Below are 19,948 nucleotides of genomic sequence, written 5' to 3'. Positions count from 1 at the left end.
TGTGCTGAAAAAGTATGATGTACCTTTTAATAAATGCATTTAAAGATTTTTCTTTTGCAAATGTTGTCTTCAACTGTTGCAGATGCTAACAAAACAACTGGAGGTATTAGGATTAGCTGAGAAGCCTCAACTGGTTACTCGCTTTCAGGAAGTTTTCAGATCCATGTGGTCTGTGAATGGTGATTCTGTCAGTAAAATCTATGCTGGAACTGGAGCCCTTGAAGGAAAAGCTAAGGTAAAGTACATGTTATTAAAAAAATTTACCAGTATTCAGTATGGATTTTAAAAAAATCTGTCATTAACATAACAACTATGAGATTTTCTTTTAAAAAATATGCTTTTGTTGTAATCCTAAAAAAACTAACCACCCCCCAAAAATTAACATAAAAAGTTGGTTATGTTGATAACCAAGTCTTGTTTCAGTACATCCTTTCTCAGCCATGCTCATGCCTCCGAGATAACACCATTGTGTAGGAAAGGATGAGGCTCAAACCTTTTTTATTTCTTTAGATCATAGTTCAGAAAAATGTATATACAAATCAGCTTTAGTTTCTTTGAATAATTTCATTTTTCTCTGTGTATCTCTGCCTGCTGCTGTTTCAGTTTCATTCACTGTATCTCCTTTCTTTTAAAATGTGTTTCACTGGACATCGTTGTTCATGCTTTTAGGGTTTATTAACAGCATTAAAATTAAACGGGTTGCAGCAGAGTGGTTTTTGTTTGCATGTTCCTGCAGCTATTTCTTCTTAATTTTGCAATTACTGAAAAAAAACCCAAATTCTGTTTCTACCTTGCTTTCTAATGTTGTGATAACAGTTCTGTACTACACAACAATGTAATTCTCTGTTTCTCTTCAACTTGTTTTGTCTTTGTTTATGCCTGAGTTGTTCAGATTTTCTAATGCTGTCTTTTATTTTTCTTCTAACAATGTTGCTTTTTTTTGTTTCCATAATTCTCTCTCTCATTAAGTGATACCTGTCAAAACAGATGTTGAACCACAGAAATTTTTGCCCTTAGTTCCTATAGGAATTTGTTTTCATACTGTTCTTTTTATTCAAGAATGCACTGCTGCTCATTCCATGTTATATACTATGTACTCATAGTCAACTGTTTTGTTTGTCCATCACTCGTTCATTCAGACTATATCAGAGTCCTTCTCTGCCCATGTACAAGGCATGCAGTAAAGTACATAAAAAGAAAATAAAGGAAATAGAGTTGTTGCTTATTTTACTCTTAATTGTTGCACACAGGACTTTTTCATTTGGGAACTGTTTGTATTTTAGCATAGAATCAAGTTTGGTTAAAGATGTTTAGTTTTATTTTCTTACAAAAATGTCACCCAGACTGTCAGGAAAACTACAGTAAGTATTTTATGGGGTGTTTCCCCTTCTCCTGAACCTTACGTGTTTCTTTTCCTAAAATAATAGTTTTCTGCTATTAGTTTGGCTGCTTAAATTTTTTACTTGGTGAAATGCGTTTACTGTATTTACACTTCCATTTTTAATGTTTAAAACACAGAGTACATTTACTCTGCTGTCTTCGTAATAACATAGGATCCCTGCCCTGGTACAACTGTTAATGAGTACCACACCTCATAAAACAAACACAGCATCCCTGATGGAAGTCCATCTATTTGAAGACGATCTTCAATACTTGCAAAGCCATACAGTACTGGCCATTGTTTCACTGAACCCTGGCCAGGTCACTACTCCTTATGTTCTTGAGTACTCTATAATATGTTTTAAAACACAGTTTTTACATTGTTTTATTCTCATTTCTCAAATTAAAAGTTTGATGTTTGAAATTCTGCTATTTCTTGCTCGTCAGTTTGATTCTTCAAAGTCCAAGAGTACTTAGAAGTAAAAATGTAGAAATTTAGGATAGGAGAAAAAATATTTTAACCTTAAATGTGTTAATATGCATTTCTGTACTGAAAAAGAGTCCTTTTTAAAGTATTATAATACTCATTACATCTAACTCCTTACCTACTCTTTCTTTTGCTTTCTCTGGGTTCCTTTCAATTATTTGCCTGGTATGTGAATGGTGAGTGTGCTTTTTGGATCATGTCATAAATTATACATTGTCTGACAGAAAGGGAGCAGCATCCTATTAAACTCCTGTTGCAATAGTATGCTCCCCAACACCTCATCCACGTTGTCTTCCAAAAATCATGGTGCCAATTTACTACTCCTTATCTTGACAAGAGAGTAGTTTCTTTCTTGTTGTCTAGTACGATTCATAGAACTAAATGATGGGTTAGCTTTTTAGTTTTCTTAAGCTTTTGTCTTTTTTTCTTACGCATTTAAGAGACCTTCATGAACAATGCCAGCTGCAAACTTGGAGTATTTTTAATAATAATATAATACCATGCAGCATCCCGGATGGAGTACGGTCTATATTTCATATACGTGCAATAGCATGTGTTCACACACACCTCACAGGCAAAATACACTTAGATGCATAAGGCACAATAAACCATGTAATCAAGAAATGTCTTTGTGCCTGTCATTGTCGGTGCTGTGTACACAGAATAAATAACACTGCTGTTTTTTGAGTCAAATATGAGACTGCATGGCATGTTGATTACATCATCCTCTAGATGTCTGAACCACAGAGAATATCTAGTAGCAGTACATCTCTTGAAGATTCTTGTTTAAATTTAGTTAAACTTGTTTAGTTCAGGTAGTTGGACACTGTTCTTTTGGAGCAGTGTTCCAGTCATGCCACGTGTGTGATGTGAGCAGTGACTGTCTTCCTATGTATGTAGCTATAGATGGGTGTGTATGTTCCTTCTGGGATACTGCATGAGACTTGCACGTTATTTTAAAAAGTTAAGGGGTCTTAGTAAGCTGAAGCTCTCTCTTTTTTTAACACTGATATTTCAGAATGTGAATTCTGAACTAATATGCTCATAGGTGTATATACATACATATTCATGTATCATGGCATTTGGACTTAAGTGCTTGCTCATCTCTCACTATTTGGGGAAAAGCCCAAAATCTTGTATCATGGTCTAAACATGGCACTATATCAATTTGATTTTGAAAACCAAGTGTTTAGGGAAAAAAATAACATTCCCCTCCCTGCAGTATTTTGCTTAAATAATTTAAACTGGAATTATCTGCTTGTTAGATATGCCTTGAAAGTATTACTCTGGTGTTTAGCATTTGGAGGGGGGGAAGCACACAGTAGGCTCAGAAGACTTTATTCAATACTTTAAGAAGGGAATTGCCTTAGATTTTAAAATCATTAATGAAGTTTACAAATATGTTACTGAATATTGCCAATGTTATTGTGAGCAGTGTCCAACATAAAATATTTTATACATGTTCCTCCCTAACAGGCTGGAAAGCTGAAGGATGGTGCTCGTTCTGTGACCAGAACGATTCAAAATAACTTTTTTGATAGCTCCAAGCAGGAGGCCATTGATGTTTTGTTATTGGGAAATACCCTAAATAGTGATTTAGCAGATAAAGCACGGGCTCTCTTAACCACCAGCAGTTTACGCGGTATGTGTCTTTCAGGATTTTAATCTGTCTGATAACTATTTGGTGTAAAAAAGCTGTATGGAGTCTGTTTTCAAAGCAATATTGGAAAGTATAAATGCTATTTATGTTCTGTTGGATATTAAAAGATGAAAGTTACTTCTGCTTTACTAATATTACCAAACTAACATGCTTGCAGTAGTTTGTTGTTTGTATTTTGTTGATGTCCGGTGGTATAATAGGTAAATATTTGTGGAGCATGTTTGTCTGAACTTTACTGTAGATGCATGTTAGATATGTTCTGTTCAGTTCTTAAAATCCATTTATAGCAAGTGTTAATCATAACAATTACCTGCTGAATTTGGGGGAAAAATCCTGATTTATTAAAATACTAGGGTGTTTTATTGTTTTTTAAATGTCTTAATTTGATCCATTGTGTCAGTGAAGAAATTCTCACCATAGTGTTAAACTAGATAGAAAGCATTTATTCTTTTCATAGTCCTAAGAACGCTGGTATTTATCTTAATTTTGGTTTCTAAGGTACTGAGGAACAAAAGGGGTATGGGTAATGGAAGAATATTTAAGGTAACAGGAGCTATCAGAAAATTCCTGATGAATTATTTTCCATCACAGAATGTCTTTTTGTGAGAAGTCGTCTTTCCCAGGAATGTCTGCACCACAAAAGCTTGTCAGGCTTTGTGGGTGAAATTCTACTTCAGAATCAGAGAGATTTCAGTGAGAAACTCTGCGTAGGCAGCATAGCCGTGTGGGGCTTGGGTGGTCTGGGTACAGGAAGGTCGTTCACCTAATCAGAACAAGGAGTTGAACCACAGCAGCCTGTATCCCCAGACAGAGGTGTAGCCTACATGATCCCCAGGACTACAGTCATGTCCCATCCTTCTGCAGACTTGATGGGCAGGGAAATAGTAAGTGGGCCAGGTGTAGGGCTGTGATTACTCTCCTGAGATACAAAAAACAGAGGGGCTAATTCCTGGGCAAAGGAGTTTAGATTTGAGTCTTTCTTTCCAAGGTGCCAGGTAAGAGTGTCCTAAATGGTGGGTTGTTCCTGGTTTCAGGGATTAACAACATTCTTAATTTTTCCTTTTCTTCCCCCCCCCCCCCCCCCCCTTTCTTCTCGACACTTCTCAACCTAGAGTGAGAAAAATGTGTCAAAACTTCAGTGCAAATCTGTGACATGAGAAAAAAAAATTATTGCCCAATTGTAGTCTTCATCTTGTGGGTATTTATGTATTTCCAATGTGTAACCTGAAAGGCTGTTTTCCTCTTATTTCTTTACCACAGGTTTTCATATTATTGTACCTTTTCCTGTATCTGAAACCTGCTTAATTGGCCTTGCCTCAAAAGTAGTTGAAAGTCATTTTTATTTCTTTTCACTTTCTCTGTGAATGCAAGCTGTCCTTTCAACATTTGCAGCTTCTGTCAGCTGAGGAACATTAATGCCTCTTTACTGAACATAATGTCTTCATGTTGTCTGCTAGGTGGTGCATTAACCAGAGAGACTTCATTTTTATTATCCATTATTAATTAAGCAAGGAAAGAGAATTTGGTAATACTGTTGTGGAACTTTTTAGATTTTGCAGCATAAAAGATGTCCTTTCACTGATGCAGGTGGTTATGTGTAATAAATTGTATATCACAGCATGTTCTCTCACATATTTTTGGAACAGAAATGGAAGATTTTAAAAAACAATTACTTATTTGACTAATTTTTTTCTTGTTTCCTTCTTACTGCATCCGTAGTTTCAGAGCAATCATTACAATCAGGTATAGTATAGTAAATTAAGCTGTAAATATCTGAGCAGCTCTTGTGCTTCTCTGGCTTTTTTTTTTTTTGTGCCTATTTGCATAATATTTGGTTGTGGGCTCATTTTCCTAGTAGTGTTTGGATCTGGCATTCCTGTGCCCCAAAATCCCTTAATCCAAGAAAAACTCTTCAGTATGAGAGAAGTGAAAATACAAGGGGTGAAAAATGTTTCAGTTGTGCTTGGCTGTGAGTTACAAAAAGAGACAGTCAATTCTTTGGATTTTATTTTTGCAAATGCTTTATTCTAGCTTGTAGAGGAATTTGCTTTTTTTTCTTGTTTGGGAGCTTCTGTGTTTTTGTTTTGGGTAAGAGGTAAAATTCTTCAGCATGATTTGTAACTTCATCTTATTTGCTATTAGAAGCTCTACTTGCTTGTGTTCTTGCATGAGACAGACTGATTTTGTAGTATCTCCCAGCAAAGATTAACGTTGTACTGGAATGGTCTGAAATAACATGTTGACACTTGTGTTTTGTGGAGCAAAAGTACAGTCAAAACCACTGAGATATGGTTACCTCTGCACGTGACACAAAATGAAAGTATTAGAGCATCTATTTAGGTAAAAGTCTTTAAAAACTCTTTTAAGTGAAGAGAAGGCTCAAAGAGGGAATTTCTTAGTTAACTCCTAATCTTCTACTTTGAGACACTTCAGTAATATCTTGTCCAATGTTTGTGATGTTGGGTTTAAAATAAGAGAGATTGGCTTCAGAGGATTCAGCAACACTGTGAACATGAAAAAGTGATAAGTAATAATAAGAATGTGTAGGGATGAGCCAGATAAAGAAAAAGGAGATAAAAGGTATCTTCAATTTAAGAAGCTTCTGAAAACTCCTGGTTGTTACCATTGTAAGTTAACAACATAAGCAATATAATGCCTTTGAGCTTTGTTTTCAGACTTTTCTAATTCTTAGTGGAAGTCCTTTGTGTTGTAATTTAAGTTGTTTACATTAAGCTGCTCCATTTGGGGAGATGTGATATACACATATTCCATATTTTTAAGGGAGGGCTGCGAGTACTTGTCAGCTGGGCCACACTTCATCATTTCATTGTTCCCAGAAACTATTATTTAAAATAAAATATTCCTAGTGCTCACATGTTCAGATTTTAGTATGTGTTGAGAAAATTTAATCAGCTGTTTCTGAGCTATTGCCTTGATAGGGTTTATTGTGCTACCTCTTGGAAGTAGGTTCACTGAAACCAGATCAGATTGCTTAGTTTCTGGGTGAGAGGAGAAAAGTATATGCTTAATACCCAGGAATATGAAGGGAGAAGAGGAGGGAAAGAAGCAAGGAAGCTCTTAATAATTGTTCAGGCAAATCTGCTATTTTAAGAGAATAGTGAAGTTGTGCACGGTATCCCCTGAACCTGTGTGCTTGGGTCATAGCTGCTAGCCCTGGGTACTGAAGATTGACAGGGAGGATCCTTGGAAGAAAGCATGAGGATTTGTTGTTGGCTAGATTGTTGTTCAAATACATCTGAAGTGTTTAGAGCTTTTTTTTTTTTTTTTTGCCTTCCCCCCCCTCCTTAGAAAACCACTTAAACCATATTCTGTATTTTTGAACGTTAAATGTTTGTCGCCTTTACATTCTTCTCAGCTTCACTTTTTCTATTAGTGTTTTACTGTATCTACTTAAATAATGAGATCTGAGTCACAGGTAATACACACCTGAAATTAACTGATTCATTGGCATTTTGTCAGTGTTAAAAACTGTTTATCAGTATAAACCGTCACATTGTCATTTATGGTGTTACCATCTATACTATAGCAGCCTAGTTTATAACTCATGAAGAGTCATACATGTCAACTATTTTTTAACTTACTGATGTGACGTTTCACTGTGGGTTTCATCTGGATACAAATTGCATATATTGAAACGTATCTGCAGTAATTTGGATGTGTAGTAAAATAGTTCAGTCCGGTTCAGTTGCACAGAATATCCCACCAAGAATTCTAAATTAATACTCCCTTTGTAGAACTGATTTCTAAACATCGCCTGCCTAGTATGAACAGCACTTAAAAGTATTTTTGCTGCAAAATAACAGAAAACGTAATGGATTGGATTTTTAACATTGTAGAGAGAGTGATACAACTTTGTTGAAAAGGTAAATAGCTAGAAATGTGTAGGAGAAAAATGTATGCAGGAGGCTCAGGGGCTCTGAAAAACAATTTGCCCACTCAGTATTTTCGAAAACAGATGAAAGCTTCATCTTTTATTTATTTTTATTCTAATGTAGAAAAAAAGAGTCATTCTACAATTTAGAAAGCTTGCTAGTTTTAAGATATGAATTTCTGGTTTGTAATAAGCATGTTGTCAGTTCACTTCTAAAGTTCTATCCTGGTAAGATTTTTCACATTAGAGGTTCGTGACAGTGTCAGGAGTTAATTAGGTAATAATTCAATGATCCCAAGCATGATTTCCCCAAGGAGACACTGGTCAGTTTGTTGTCTTCTGTATGATTACCCCATATATGAATATATGATTTGTTCACAATGAAAGAGTTCACAAACAATAAATACAATGTATTATTTTCTTTCTATTGTTTCCAGCTTGTTGCAAAACCAAGAGAGTTGGAGATTACCTGATTTTTGCTTTAATCGAGTAGCCAAGATTCTGTAGCATGTTAAAGGTGGTAAACTTAAAAAGAATAACTAAAAAGACCAATCATCTCACTAATTGTCCCATTTTGGGGATATGAATGGAAATACTGTGCCCAGTAGCTGACCATTTTGCAGAACAGCACACAGTGAAGGGAAGAATTCCATCTAATGTTGTTTATAAGATTCTCACTGGCTCTCATAACGATGACTATTCCAAATAGGTAAATTAATATTACTTAGGTAAAGTAAAATGTAAACAATACTGTTTACACCTGATGCGTTTTTTATTCCACTGACATTGAAGAAAAAAAGGAGCATAATTTTAGAAAACATTCATATCTGTTCATTTGCATTAGGAAATGTATCTGTGTGAGTTATTATGCAGCTGATTTACGAAGGGACTTTTAAAATCTCTGTAACTCTAGTGTCTGACTATTGAATAATCTTTTTTGTTTGCTGGTTTCTCACAATGCCCTTTACAGATGGGTCATTCCTCTCTCTCCCATCTGGCAGATAGAAACAAGGCACAGAGAAAAACTGGTGTGAAAGAGAAATTAGTTTAATTGTTTTGAATCCTAGCCTACTTTCCTCACTAAAGCAGAATTTTAGGAATTCTGCTGACCTAAAAAATAATTCAGATTTGTGGTTTAAATAGGCATACTTTAAAATGATAAAATTATGTATCTTAAATCTGTTTTAGTAGTCTAACAGTTGTTCTTACACTTCTAGAAATTAACATATCTCTAAGGGTTTTTTTGTAATGGAGATTGAATTTCATGTATGTAATCTGTGAAAACGAGGTAGATACCCATGTTGGCATGTATGAAAAGTAATGGTTTCTGTAGAGAGTCACAGGTAGGGTGAAAGACTGACAGGTATTTCTAAAACATAGAAATTATGTTTCTTTTATATATATATATATATGCATTTAAACAAATTACTACTGTCTTTCATTCAGTCAGTATCCTACCCAGACAAGTAATATATCTGCAAATGTAACTTCCCTTGTGAAAAGCTGCATTCATCTTGCTTTCACAGTTTAACTTTCTGTATGTCTGTGCATGGATTTGCTGCCATTTTGTTAAGGGAAAGATCTCATTGCCAGATTTTCTAAAGAAACATTCTGTATAAAAATAATGTCTTTTCAAATGTTTTTGCAGCATCTGTAAAAGTGCTAAAGAGTATGTGTGAAAACTTTTATAAGTATGCAAAACCGAAAAAAATTAGAGTCTGCGTTGGGACGTGGAATGTCAACGGAGGGAAGCAGTTTCGAAGTATTGCCTTTAGAAATCAGACCCTCACTGACTGGCTTCTAGATGCACCGAAGTTAGCTGGTATTCATGAGTTCCAAGGTAAGGTTTGTGTTCTGTCAATTTGTTCTGCTGATTTTCATAATTAGACCATAAACATTAAAATAGATATGTGAGGTTTTGGTTCTTAAATTCTTTATGAATGACTAACAGCTTTTTAACCTTTAAATGCAGATCGCAAAAGCAAGCCTGTAGACATATTTGCCATTGGATTTGAAGAAATGGTGGAGTTAAATGCAGGAAACATTGTGAATGCCAGGTAGGTGATACTATCTACACAGTACTAGGTTGGTTGCTAATCACATTTTTTTGAGTAAAATGCTATTTACATTTTCTGCTGTTTTGTAGTGGTTGGGATTAGTCTGGATTAATTTTTGACTATTCGAGTTCTCTCTGCCAGTTTCTGTGCCAGGATTGCAGACTTCATCTCAGCTTTCCCTAGCAAAGCTGTGATCATTTAGATCACATTTAATATAATCTCAATGATGAAAACAGTCAGTACTTGACCATATTTTGGATTGCGCCTCCAGTAGCCCCTCAACTTTTTACCTCATTTAACACTGTGAAGAAATTTACCTCTAATGCTTGTAGTGTTCTGCAGTCTCTGTGCCTTCCTACTGCTGGGAACAGCGACGCCTGTGAAATTCCTTCCAAAAGCATGTATTGTTGTTATGCCTTTATATAGTGTCTTGCATCAGATTTTGATCTGTATAAAGCAAGACTTGCTCCCATACTGTCAGTTTTTGTTGTCATTCTATGTATTACATGTATATATATTATTGTGGAGTTCAGATTTTTCACCCCTAGCAAAGTGGGTTATGAAAATACATTTTTACTAGTGGTGGGTGGTACCAGTGATGAAGTCTCTATGTCTGGTCCTAGGGTCGTATTCACTTTGTCCATTGTTTTGTCTGCTTGTTTTGCATGTTTTCTGGTGTTCAGCAAGCTTTAACTCATTGGAAAAAGTATCTAAAGCCAGTAACACTGTTGGCCTTTGCACAGGATGTTGTCTTGAGGACAAAGTGACAGTTTGTCATCCCCTAATTTCAAACTGTGTCTAGCTAATGCTGTTCCTAGGTCTGATATTTTTCATTTACACCCAATGCTAGCTCTGAAAACCATGTTCTGTTAGGTCTCTAAGGAAGTTTCTTCTTGATCTAAGACTGTGGACATCTCTGTTTTCCAGTATTGACTGAGCTCTAGGCTAGGAAGTAACTCTGTGGAAAGATTCTCAAGTTTTGCTCCTCTAGCCTAGCTTCAGAAATACAGGAAAGATAACCCTGGCTTCTAACACAGTCTGTGGTGTTGAGAAAAGCGAGGCAGGAGTTTTGTGAGGCTGAATTTGAAATGTGATGTCGTGACAGTCTATAGCCTGTGTCTCTGCTAGGAGGCATTTGAGCACCATTCACAGCTTGGCTTTGGCTTGCTACCCCAAAGTTGAGTTAAGGTTATTGTACAAACTTTATTCAACTAGATCAACAGTTTAGATACCTGCTTAATTTGATTTAGTTTACAACTGGCATTTTTAATCTCACTGCTAGCACAACCAATCAGAAGCTCTGGGCTGCTGAACTACAGAAGACTATATCAAGAGATTACAAGTATGTGCTGCTGGCTTCTGAGCAACTGGTGGGCGTCTGCCTTTTTGTGTTCATCAGGCCCCAGCATGCTCCTTTTATCAGGTCAGTGAACACACAGCTGTGCCTGGGTTGGGTCACCTTCAGTTTGCTTTGTATTGCAAGCAAACATACTAGTGTACTAAGTAGCATATGGGGCTCTAAATAGCTGTTAAATCTTCTGGGGAGCTAGTTGCTTGAACTCTTTTTACCTTAGTATTTAAATGCCTCATCAGTTGCCAAGAAAGCTTGAAAAGCTGAAGTATTAGGTTGTTACCTGCTCAATAGCTGTTGACATTTTTTTAAAAGTAGCCCAATGGCCTTGCTGCTGAAAAAAACAATGTGAAAATGTTCTCTTACCAAAATAATGTCATACTCAGACATATTTAAAGCTGTTATTTTCTGTGTCATTGTATTTTAGGTTTAATACTTGATTAACTCTTTTAGGGATGTTGCTGTTGATACCGTAAAGACTGGCATGGGAGGAGCCACTGGTAATAAAGGTGCAGTAGCAATTCGGATGTTGTTTCATACATCCAGTCTTTGCTTTGTCTGCAGTCATTTTGCTGCAGGACAATCACAAGTTAAAGAGAGAAATGAAGACTTCATAGAAATAGCTCGCAAGCTCAGTTTTCCAATGGTAAGCAACACTGTTCAAATTCCATAATGAATGAGAAGTTAAACCCTTTGACCTCCAGCAGTGTCGTCCAAAAGCTCTATTTATTTTTTCCCATCCACAGATTCCTGTGGAAATCAAATTTCCTTGGGTTAGAGGTCTCAGAGATAATTTAAGTTCCCACAAGTTTTATTAAAATAGATGACTTCAGAAAGAATAGACCTTTCCGGTGCAATGACTGATAGAGATGGTGAAGCATGAATTCACTTGCATTAGGCATCAAGGATTAGCATAGGAAAGAGACCTTACAGATTCCTGACATGCAGTACAACTTTTGTAGGCATCGGAGTTCAACAACTACAAGCAAAAAATCTATGCGAAACAGCACTATTTTCAGTACACGAGAATGATTTTTGCTAACCCATTTTTGTCAGGCTGGATTCTACAGTTTTGTACCAGAATCTCATAAAGAATTAACACTGAGTAAATACTTGATAATTTTATCAGTGCGACAAAATGCTTCCTTGAGACTTAAATTTTGACAGTAGTCAAACTGTCCTTAGTTAGTTTCTATGGCCCTGGGCAGGAGTCTGACATCTTATTTTACAGGGTTTTTTAATTTCTACATTTGTCCATATGGTCATGTTTCATTTTTTCTTGACAGTACTATATTCTTATGGTCCTTAGAAAGAGTTTCCTAAATGATGCTGGTTTAATCTGCTTTGATTTACTTAAGGGCAATGGAAAAATCAAAACCAAGAGGGAAGTAGAAGTTCTTATTTAAACTCTAGGCTTTGTTTAAACTAACAGAGCCCTTCTGTCTCTTCCTAGCTATGAAAATTGTACATAATTGAAAAGTCTTCAGTTAAATCTGAATAATAAAGGCCTTGATTTGCAGTTTGTCAGGGTATTGTACCACAAGATCCCAGGGTAGTGTTTTGTTCTCCTTTGTAACCTTTTTGTGACACAAGTAGCAGTCATCACCTTAGAGCAGACTTCTAAAACAGGAGTAGAAAGATAAAGAATTTTAGAATCCAATTCAGATGATTGATGATTCTTTAGAAATGCTAACTATGTAAGAAATGTTACTTCTTTCATATTCTGTATGTGTGAATACCATACATTTGGCTATGTTGTTCCAACCATACGAACACTAAATACTAACGTGTATTTCAATTATCCTCATCAGCTAGACATTATGTCTGTTTTACAGTTAATAACTGAACTCCTGCACCTGGAAGTAATAAATTTGTCACTTGGTTTTTAACTTAATTGTGTGCTTCTGTTTTACAGGGAAGGATGCTCTTTTCCCATGATTATATCTTTTGGTGTGGTGACTTTAATTATCGAATCGATATTCCAAATGAGGAGGTTAAGGAGCTAATACGACAACAGAACTGGGATCCCCTTATAGCAGGAGACCAGCTTATCAATCAGAAAAATTCTGGACAGGTATCTTAAAAGTGTTAGCACACTTAAGAATATTTTTATTTTTAGCTTTAGCAGTTTTCTGTGGCACTTCTGTAAATCCATATCCTCGGCATGTTTTACTTCTCACTTTTGTCCAGGCAGTGGTATGGAAGGGTGGGACATAGCAACATTTATTAACGTATTTGTAGTAACAGTCTTGAAGAGGCAGTGCTAGAAATACAGCGACTAGCTGTAGGAGTGAGGTTTTTCTTTCTCTCCTGAAAGAAAAAAAAAAAAGGACACTGTATCATCTTTTCAGAACTTTGTGTTGGAGTTTACTTCTTACAATGTTTTTCTTTTTATCAGGTAAAACCATTTAAAACATATTTATAAAAGTTCTTTTAGTAATGTTACTGTTTACTTTAAATTGCTGCAGTAACAGGTCTAATGCTGTTACTGTCATTCTGTAGGAAAAAGCAATAGTCCAAGTGGTAGTCTTTTTGCTTACAAAGAAAAAGAGCATGGAATAACAAAGCCTGAAGAAAGTTTCAGATTTTAGAATTCTAGGGTTTCTTGGGAGGCAGCAGGTAGCAATTAAAGGAATATTTGTAATGAATCAAATTTTGTGTGGAAGTGTGTATTCTTTCTTTCCAGCTTTATGTGGGAATGCTGTATATGGTAAAATGAGAGATAATACTCTTGTTAGTTTTGTCTGTCTGCCAGCATTTTGATCATAAACAGTGCTTTTTCTGAATTAGAGTTCTCTTCCATTTGTGTTGGTGTCTTGTGCACCAGAACAGGAGGAAAAAAGCTCAATAATTTTTAATTATTTCTTTTTATAGCCCAGTTCCTAGAGAAAAAGAGGCATACATTCAGATGGGCAGGGAGCATCGTTGTCTGTTAATTTAATAAAAAACAAGAGAGGTGTAGAGGTTTGGGAGATGCTTACGGCATTTATAAAGCTGGAAAGATCTATGGAAAGTACCGGAATATGTAAAAGACTCAAGATAGCCTCCTCACTGGGGAGAAGGAGGAGGAGTAGTATTACACTGTTGGGGGTAATATTCTGTTATTTGAAAGTGGCTGGCTGGGTGGCACAGGGTGTCAGCTGGCTGCAGAGGGTAGCTCCATGGTTGTTAACTGGTGTATCTGCTGTTCAGGAAGGGCATTTACGTAGCAACTTTCTTCATAAAAGTAGGTTAAGAAATAATTACCAAAGGCAAATAAACTAATAAATTGCCTCAGAAGTTGTGGATCTTTTGACATTCTGACATTGATCTCTTAACATTGATTTTAGATTGACTAAATTGTAATTTATTTTTCCAACAAGAAAAGCAGGCTACCCTGACATTTGATGCAGACTTGACTGTAAGATCTAAGTTAGTTTACAGATCTCTGATGTGAAGTAAAACTGCCCATAGAGTATTAAACTCAAGAGCGGAGCTGGTTAACTATAAAGGGCTTTAGCATATATCTAATTTAAACAGTTAAGGAGTGAGGAAAACCCCTGACCTTCTAGGGTCTTGTGTCAGTTTGCTCTATCTATTTATGTTGCAAAGTACCTAACGGGTTTTTTGATTCCTTTCAGTTGGCACTGTATCTCTAAGTAACATACGTACTCTTGGCAGATGATTTCACATTATTGTTCTCATTCATTCTGTTTTCCTATTTGCTTGAGAATAAATTGTGATATTATCTCACTAATCTTTCAGTTCATATTGAATGTATTAAGGACTCTTTCTTTTTCTTTTTTTTTTTTTTCCTTAGCTCCTGTTTATTGGTGGGGCATCTTATGTCAGTTTGGGGCAATGCTTTTTGTGTGTTCAGATAGGTACAGAAAATATAAACCTTAATCCCCAACTTTTGCTAACACATGAGCAGCTGTGTTAACTGAACAGCTGATTAAAGTGCTACGGACAGCATCTGTGTTCTGGATGACCTCAAGATCTGAACAACATTGGAGGGAATAGTAGGTTGCTTATAAGCCTGGCTTTAAAGATATAAATGTTGACATGCTTCTGTTTAATGATAATCTGTTTAGGTTACTATTTAGTCTTAGTAGCAAATGTAGAATGTTTTCAGCAGGTAAAATTTAGAGAAGGATTCATATGATCAAATGACTTTTAAGATGTGTATACAGATTTTCACTGCTAGAAAAGAGAATCCTGATTAGTTTCAAGCTGTTTCCCATCTGTTCTGGCATGACACATAACTGCTTTGTTTCTTACAGATTTTTAGGGGGTTTTTGGAAGGGAAAATAAATTTTGCTCCTACATACAAATATGATCTTTTTTCTGATGACTATGACACCAGTGAAAAATGTCGTACACCAGCATGGACAGATCGTATCCTTTGGAGAAGAAGAAAATGGCCTTTTGACCGATCAGGTTTGAGTGCTTCCTGAAATTGTTTAAAATATTCTTTTAACTGGCTTATAGAGTCCATTTAGTGACATTCACAGTGTCAGTGATTCTGAGCTTCTATCCCTGACATTGTATGAGACAGAAAGCTTATAATAGCATCTGCAATAAATACAGTGATGCTAAACAGGAGGATCAAGAATCAGATACCAGTTACTGATATTTCAGTAATGCAAAAGGAACTTCTGTTTTTTTCTGTAAAACACTTGGTTTTGGTTTACTTTGCTTTTTCTCTTTTTACAAATAGCTTATTTTTTTAAAGCATATTCATGCAATCACTGTGTTTTTCCCCTTGTGTTTTCAATGAATGCAGCTGAAGACCTCGATCTTCTGAATGCTAGTTTTCATGATGACAGCAATGTCCCCTATACATGGAATCCTGGTACTTTGTTGCACTACGGAAGAGCAGAGTTGAAAACATCTGATCATAGGTTTTAGTTTTATTTTGTATATTACTTCCTAATTGCTGAAGATTGAATATTCATGTTACATCTTTTGCTGCTGGGGTAATCTGCTTACAGGTTTTTCTCATGTATTTTTTTTCCAAGGCCTGTGGTTGCACTGATTGACATTGACATATTTGAAATTGAAGCAGAAGAGAGACAAAAAGTTTATAAGGAGGTGATTGCAATGCAAGGACCACCTGATGGTACTGTAATGGTCTCCATCAGAAGTTCTTCAGCGGAAGAAAACTATTTTGATGATAACTTGATTGATGATCTTCTTCAAAAATTTGCAAACTATGGTGAAGTTATACTTATAAGGTTAAAAAAATTTTTTACTTCTAATCTCTGTTTCTCCTCATTGTTCCCACCTATTTCCTGAACAAAGTTACCTTCTTAGCAGCATTGCAGTTATGATCTGCTTTATTTTTAACATTTAGATTTGCACTTTAATGTCTTTACAGTTGAAAATCAGTTTTACATACCTGTATGTGTCTCAGTTTTCAGACTTAATTTTTGCATATAGTCTTTATTTCTGAGATAGTATCATCTGACTTAGAAATCAGTCAGAGTTAAGATTTGTTATTTATGTCATTTTATACAATTTTTGTATTCTGAAATTAGGTTAGTAGTTTTAAATGAACTGCAATGAGAGGATCCCTTTGAATATTGCATTTTCACTAAGCTGTTAATTGAACTATAAGTGGTGTGGTTTCTTGTTTGGGATTTTTGTGGGCTTATTTTGTTGGGGGGTTTTTTTGTTGTATTTTTGGGGTTTTTTTTTCCAGAAGACTACACTGTGGACTGGGGACTATGCTCCTAATGTAACATGGGACACCGAATACAAAGATCTAACCTGTAGCTACACAATTACTATTGAATGTGTAACTGTAGTCACGTAATTTTTAAGAGGACAGTGCTTTTGCAGTGTGATATTTACCTGGTTTTCTTTTGCTTTATGGTTTGGGTTTTTTTTGTTGCAAGGATTCATTCAGTTGAAGCTTATTAACCAATTATATGTATTTTAATGAACTTAAAAAAATAATTAATCAAGTGAAACATTGAAAAACCTTTATGATAAAAGTCTTCAAAATCTAAGAGCTGTGATAAAGCATTTTAATTATTGTTTCCAATGGACTTTGCAGGTTTGTGGAAGACAAGATGTGGGTAACATTTCTGGAAGGAAGCTCTGCTTTGAATGTTATGAATTTGAATGGTACTGAGGTAATGTAAGAATTACTAAGCTTTCATATACCAGCAAAAGATCCAACTTTTTAAAGACTCTTGGGTGGATTAGGGTTTTTGTTTGTTTCTTTGCTTTTAATTCTTAAAAGTTTTTCATGTTCTGTATAGACTGTTTTATTTAATCATTTCTTTTTCACTTTTGATAGCCACATAACATTATGTTGAGTTTCAAAAGCCAGCTGAGAGAAGTACCAAACAACTTATTTTTAGGAGGAGGACTGTTAGAGAAATGAAGATCCCATATTGAGGGGCATCTTCATCAAATGAGACATTTTAAATTATTTTTTTAAATTATATAAAAAGCAGAGTTCTTGCCTTGAGTTTGTAGTATGAACCAGATTATATTAATGGCCTGCAATTATTTTATATTCAGCACTCCTGTACTGCAATCACTTAGAAGTGTCAAAATTTCAGCTGTCATTGACTTCTGTAAAATGTAAAAATATTAATTTTCATATTCAATTTTTTTCCTGGTCTATGTTCCTGTTAAGACTTAGATTCTGTAATGAGATGTTTGCAGATGGATCCCTGCATCTCCTGAGAGCTTCACTGACAGTCCATGCAGGATAGGAGCTCAGTGTCATGTGTCAGTTTGCAGCCTTCAGTTTTATCAGTCTCCAAAAATAACTTCACTAATGTAGTTTATAAGCAAGTCTGTTTTTCTTTACAAAGAATAGTGTTTCTATTGGAATAAAGAAACCAGAAGCTTTTGTGTTAACTGAAAAGGAAAATCTTGTGAGACAAGTGGTTACTTTTTTTTTTAGAAAAGTACAAAATAGTTGTAATTAACAGTTCAAACTACATAAATGTACTTAATTACCAAGATGAAGTGAAAACATAATTATTTTTGTGACCTGTTACTGTTACTATTTAGTCCCAGAAATTCTGATAATCTTATTTGTGGTATTTTCAGTAATTATTTTTTTTCTTTTTAAATCTGGAGTGCTGAACTTTGATGTTTCTACTCTTACCAATTTCTGTTTTTTGCATACCTTTTTGGCAATTCAGCTGCTAGGAAGGGTTATAAACATAAGCTTGAAAAATCCAGATTGGATCAGAAGTTTGGAAGATGAGATGAATCTAGAGAAGATTAACATTGGGCTGCCTTCATCGACAAGTTCCACTCTGCTTTGTGAAGATGCTGAGGTTACTGCAGACTATGATATGGAAGGTTTGTTGAAGTAAAACATTCTTCATTTTTAAATGCTTATAGTTCTAAATAATGTGGTTGATTTAATGCATATATCGGTACTTTAACAAGCTTCTGCCTATCTGAACCACATAAATTAGAAATCTCATTATTTCCAACAGTATCTTGAGAATTTGTTGAGCAATGTCAGTTTGCACTGTATCTCTAGGTTTTACTCATTTGCTGACATTCTTTTTATTCTTTTCACTTTATCACGTGACCTACCATCTCAGGGTCAGTTTATTCAGGCAGCTTCTACTGTTCATGGAGACACTCTATAAGCAGGATACACACAAGTTCAGAGTGCAAAACAATTATTTTTTTGCCAATACACATAATAGATTAGTAGGACTAATGAGCTCCCATGCTAAGCATTGATATGTTTACCACCCCCAAGAAGACACATGTTGCGCCTTTGACAGGCAGGCAAATATGAGTCAGGCAAGGAAACCTTCAGCCTCTGTTGCTCCTTGGAACAGGCTGATCTTTGGCATTGATGAGTTGCTGTTCTCTGGTTCCCTGGGTTTTGCTGGTTTTGTTTTTTCCCTGAAGGTTTTTTATCTTTTCATGTCATACTTTTCTAGCAGAATCCTCAAGTTGCTGAATATCACTGTTGCAGCAATTGTGCCTCTGCATTTTTGCTTTACTTTACTTACATTTTTCTAATCTATGTGCTTTGTTAAAGCTTATTTTTTAATCAATTAATTTTTATGAAAGGTCTGCTTCACTTTCTTTTCTACATTAAAAAATGTAGACGTACTTTTGGCTTCTTGGCCAGTAAAATAGCTGGTTTTTGAACAGCAGCAAAAAAGCGCACACACCTCTTACCTACTTACACTTCCTGTGCGTATTGCATTTCCATATGTATTTTACAGGGTGTGTTTTTTTAAATTTTTGAACAGATATACTTTCTAGATTTAGTCAGTGTGTCTATATTGATTTATTCCATGTTTAAGTAGCTTATTTGCTTTGAATTTCTATCCAAGCTTCTTAGTGGCAAGCATTATGTTGCAAAAGTTTCAAGAAAAGGGATGTACTTGCAAGAGTAGAGTAAGGTTTTTTTGTATAGGTATTTCTTAAAGGAATATACGTGTTGGTAAGGGTACAGATATGGGAAACCTGTGTGAAAAGTTGGAATTTGCATTAGTCTGTGTCATAAGATACTTCATCTGTTTGCAATGCAGGTAGGAAACAGGACTCTTAAGAGTTTAGATGCCTGTATGATTGGGTTTTTTTATTAATAATCCTATGTAAAATGGTATGATTCCTTTAAAGTGTGAGATCTCAAATCCCACAAGACTCTTAAATGAGGAGCTAGTATGTAATTAGGAGCCTTGTTACTCTTTATTGCCAAGCAGTGCAGAGTTAAAGCTGGAACCTAGTTCCTGTAGCTGAAGAGAGAGAAGCCTAGAACTTATGGAAGAAAGGATCACTATGATCTTACTGGACTGTGGTGGGATATTTATCTATTTTTGGCATTTTTAATATTAACATACCAATATCAGAAATTGACAGTTTACTTTTCAAAGACACATCCATATTGAACCTTTTTTTTTAAACATCATTCCACCTTTTCAAACAGAAGGTATTACAAATAGCAGGTATCTTGAAATCCCCTGCCCAGCCTTCTGAAGAATGGTAAGTGAAGCTTGCCATCTGTTGCAAACCAGGAAAATAATTTCTGCAAAGGTAATTCTTGGTAAAGCTAATTGTTTCTTAAATTAAGCAACGTTACAGTTGCCACATTATTATAATTACCTGTAATAGATACTGTGCATCTGGAGTATTTTCA

The 19,948-nt window shown here is 35.4% G+C and overlaps 1 protein-coding gene across 17 annotated transcripts in view; it reads left to right on the top strand.

Moving 5' to 3' along the window:
- Nucleotides 1-19,948, top strand: part of SYNJ1 (synaptojanin 1) — a 68,784-nt gene that overhangs the window by 27,515 nt on the left and 21,321 nt on the right. For 12 of the 17 annotated variants that reach the window (XM_056327364.1, XM_056327362.1, XM_056327361.1 and 9 more), the window contains exons 11-23: nt 83-235; nt 3,344-3,509; nt 5,247-5,270; nt 9,068-9,259; nt 9,392-9,476; nt 10,759-10,899; nt 11,281-11,473; nt 12,743-12,901; nt 15,090-15,246; nt 15,593-15,710; nt 15,828-16,043; nt 16,868-16,946; nt 17,976-18,138. In XM_056327364.1, the coding sequence (XP_056183339.1) occupies nt 83-235; nt 3,344-3,509; nt 5,247-5,270; nt 9,068-9,259; nt 9,392-9,476; nt 10,759-10,899; nt 11,281-11,473; nt 12,743-12,901; nt 15,090-15,246; nt 15,593-15,710; nt 15,828-16,043; nt 16,868-16,946; nt 17,976-18,138 (1,846 nt within the window). The remainder of the gene's footprint in view (nt 1-82; nt 236-3,343; nt 3,510-5,246; nt 5,271-9,067; nt 9,260-9,391; nt 9,477-10,758; nt 10,900-11,280; nt 11,474-12,742; nt 12,902-15,089; nt 15,247-15,592; nt 15,711-15,827; nt 16,044-16,867; nt 16,947-17,975; nt 18,139-19,948) is intronic. The other 5 variants (XM_056327370.1, XM_056327357.1, XM_056327373.1 and 2 more) reach the window with 2 other exon arrangements.

This window comes from Falco biarmicus, chromosome 2 (assembly GCF_023638135.1).
Source record: "Falco biarmicus isolate bFalBia1 chromosome 2, bFalBia1.pri, whole genome shotgun sequence".
NCBI lineage: Eukaryota > Metazoa > Chordata > Aves > Falconiformes > Falconidae > Falco > Falco biarmicus.
This window is presented reverse-complemented; position numbering and strand designations above follow the sequence as displayed.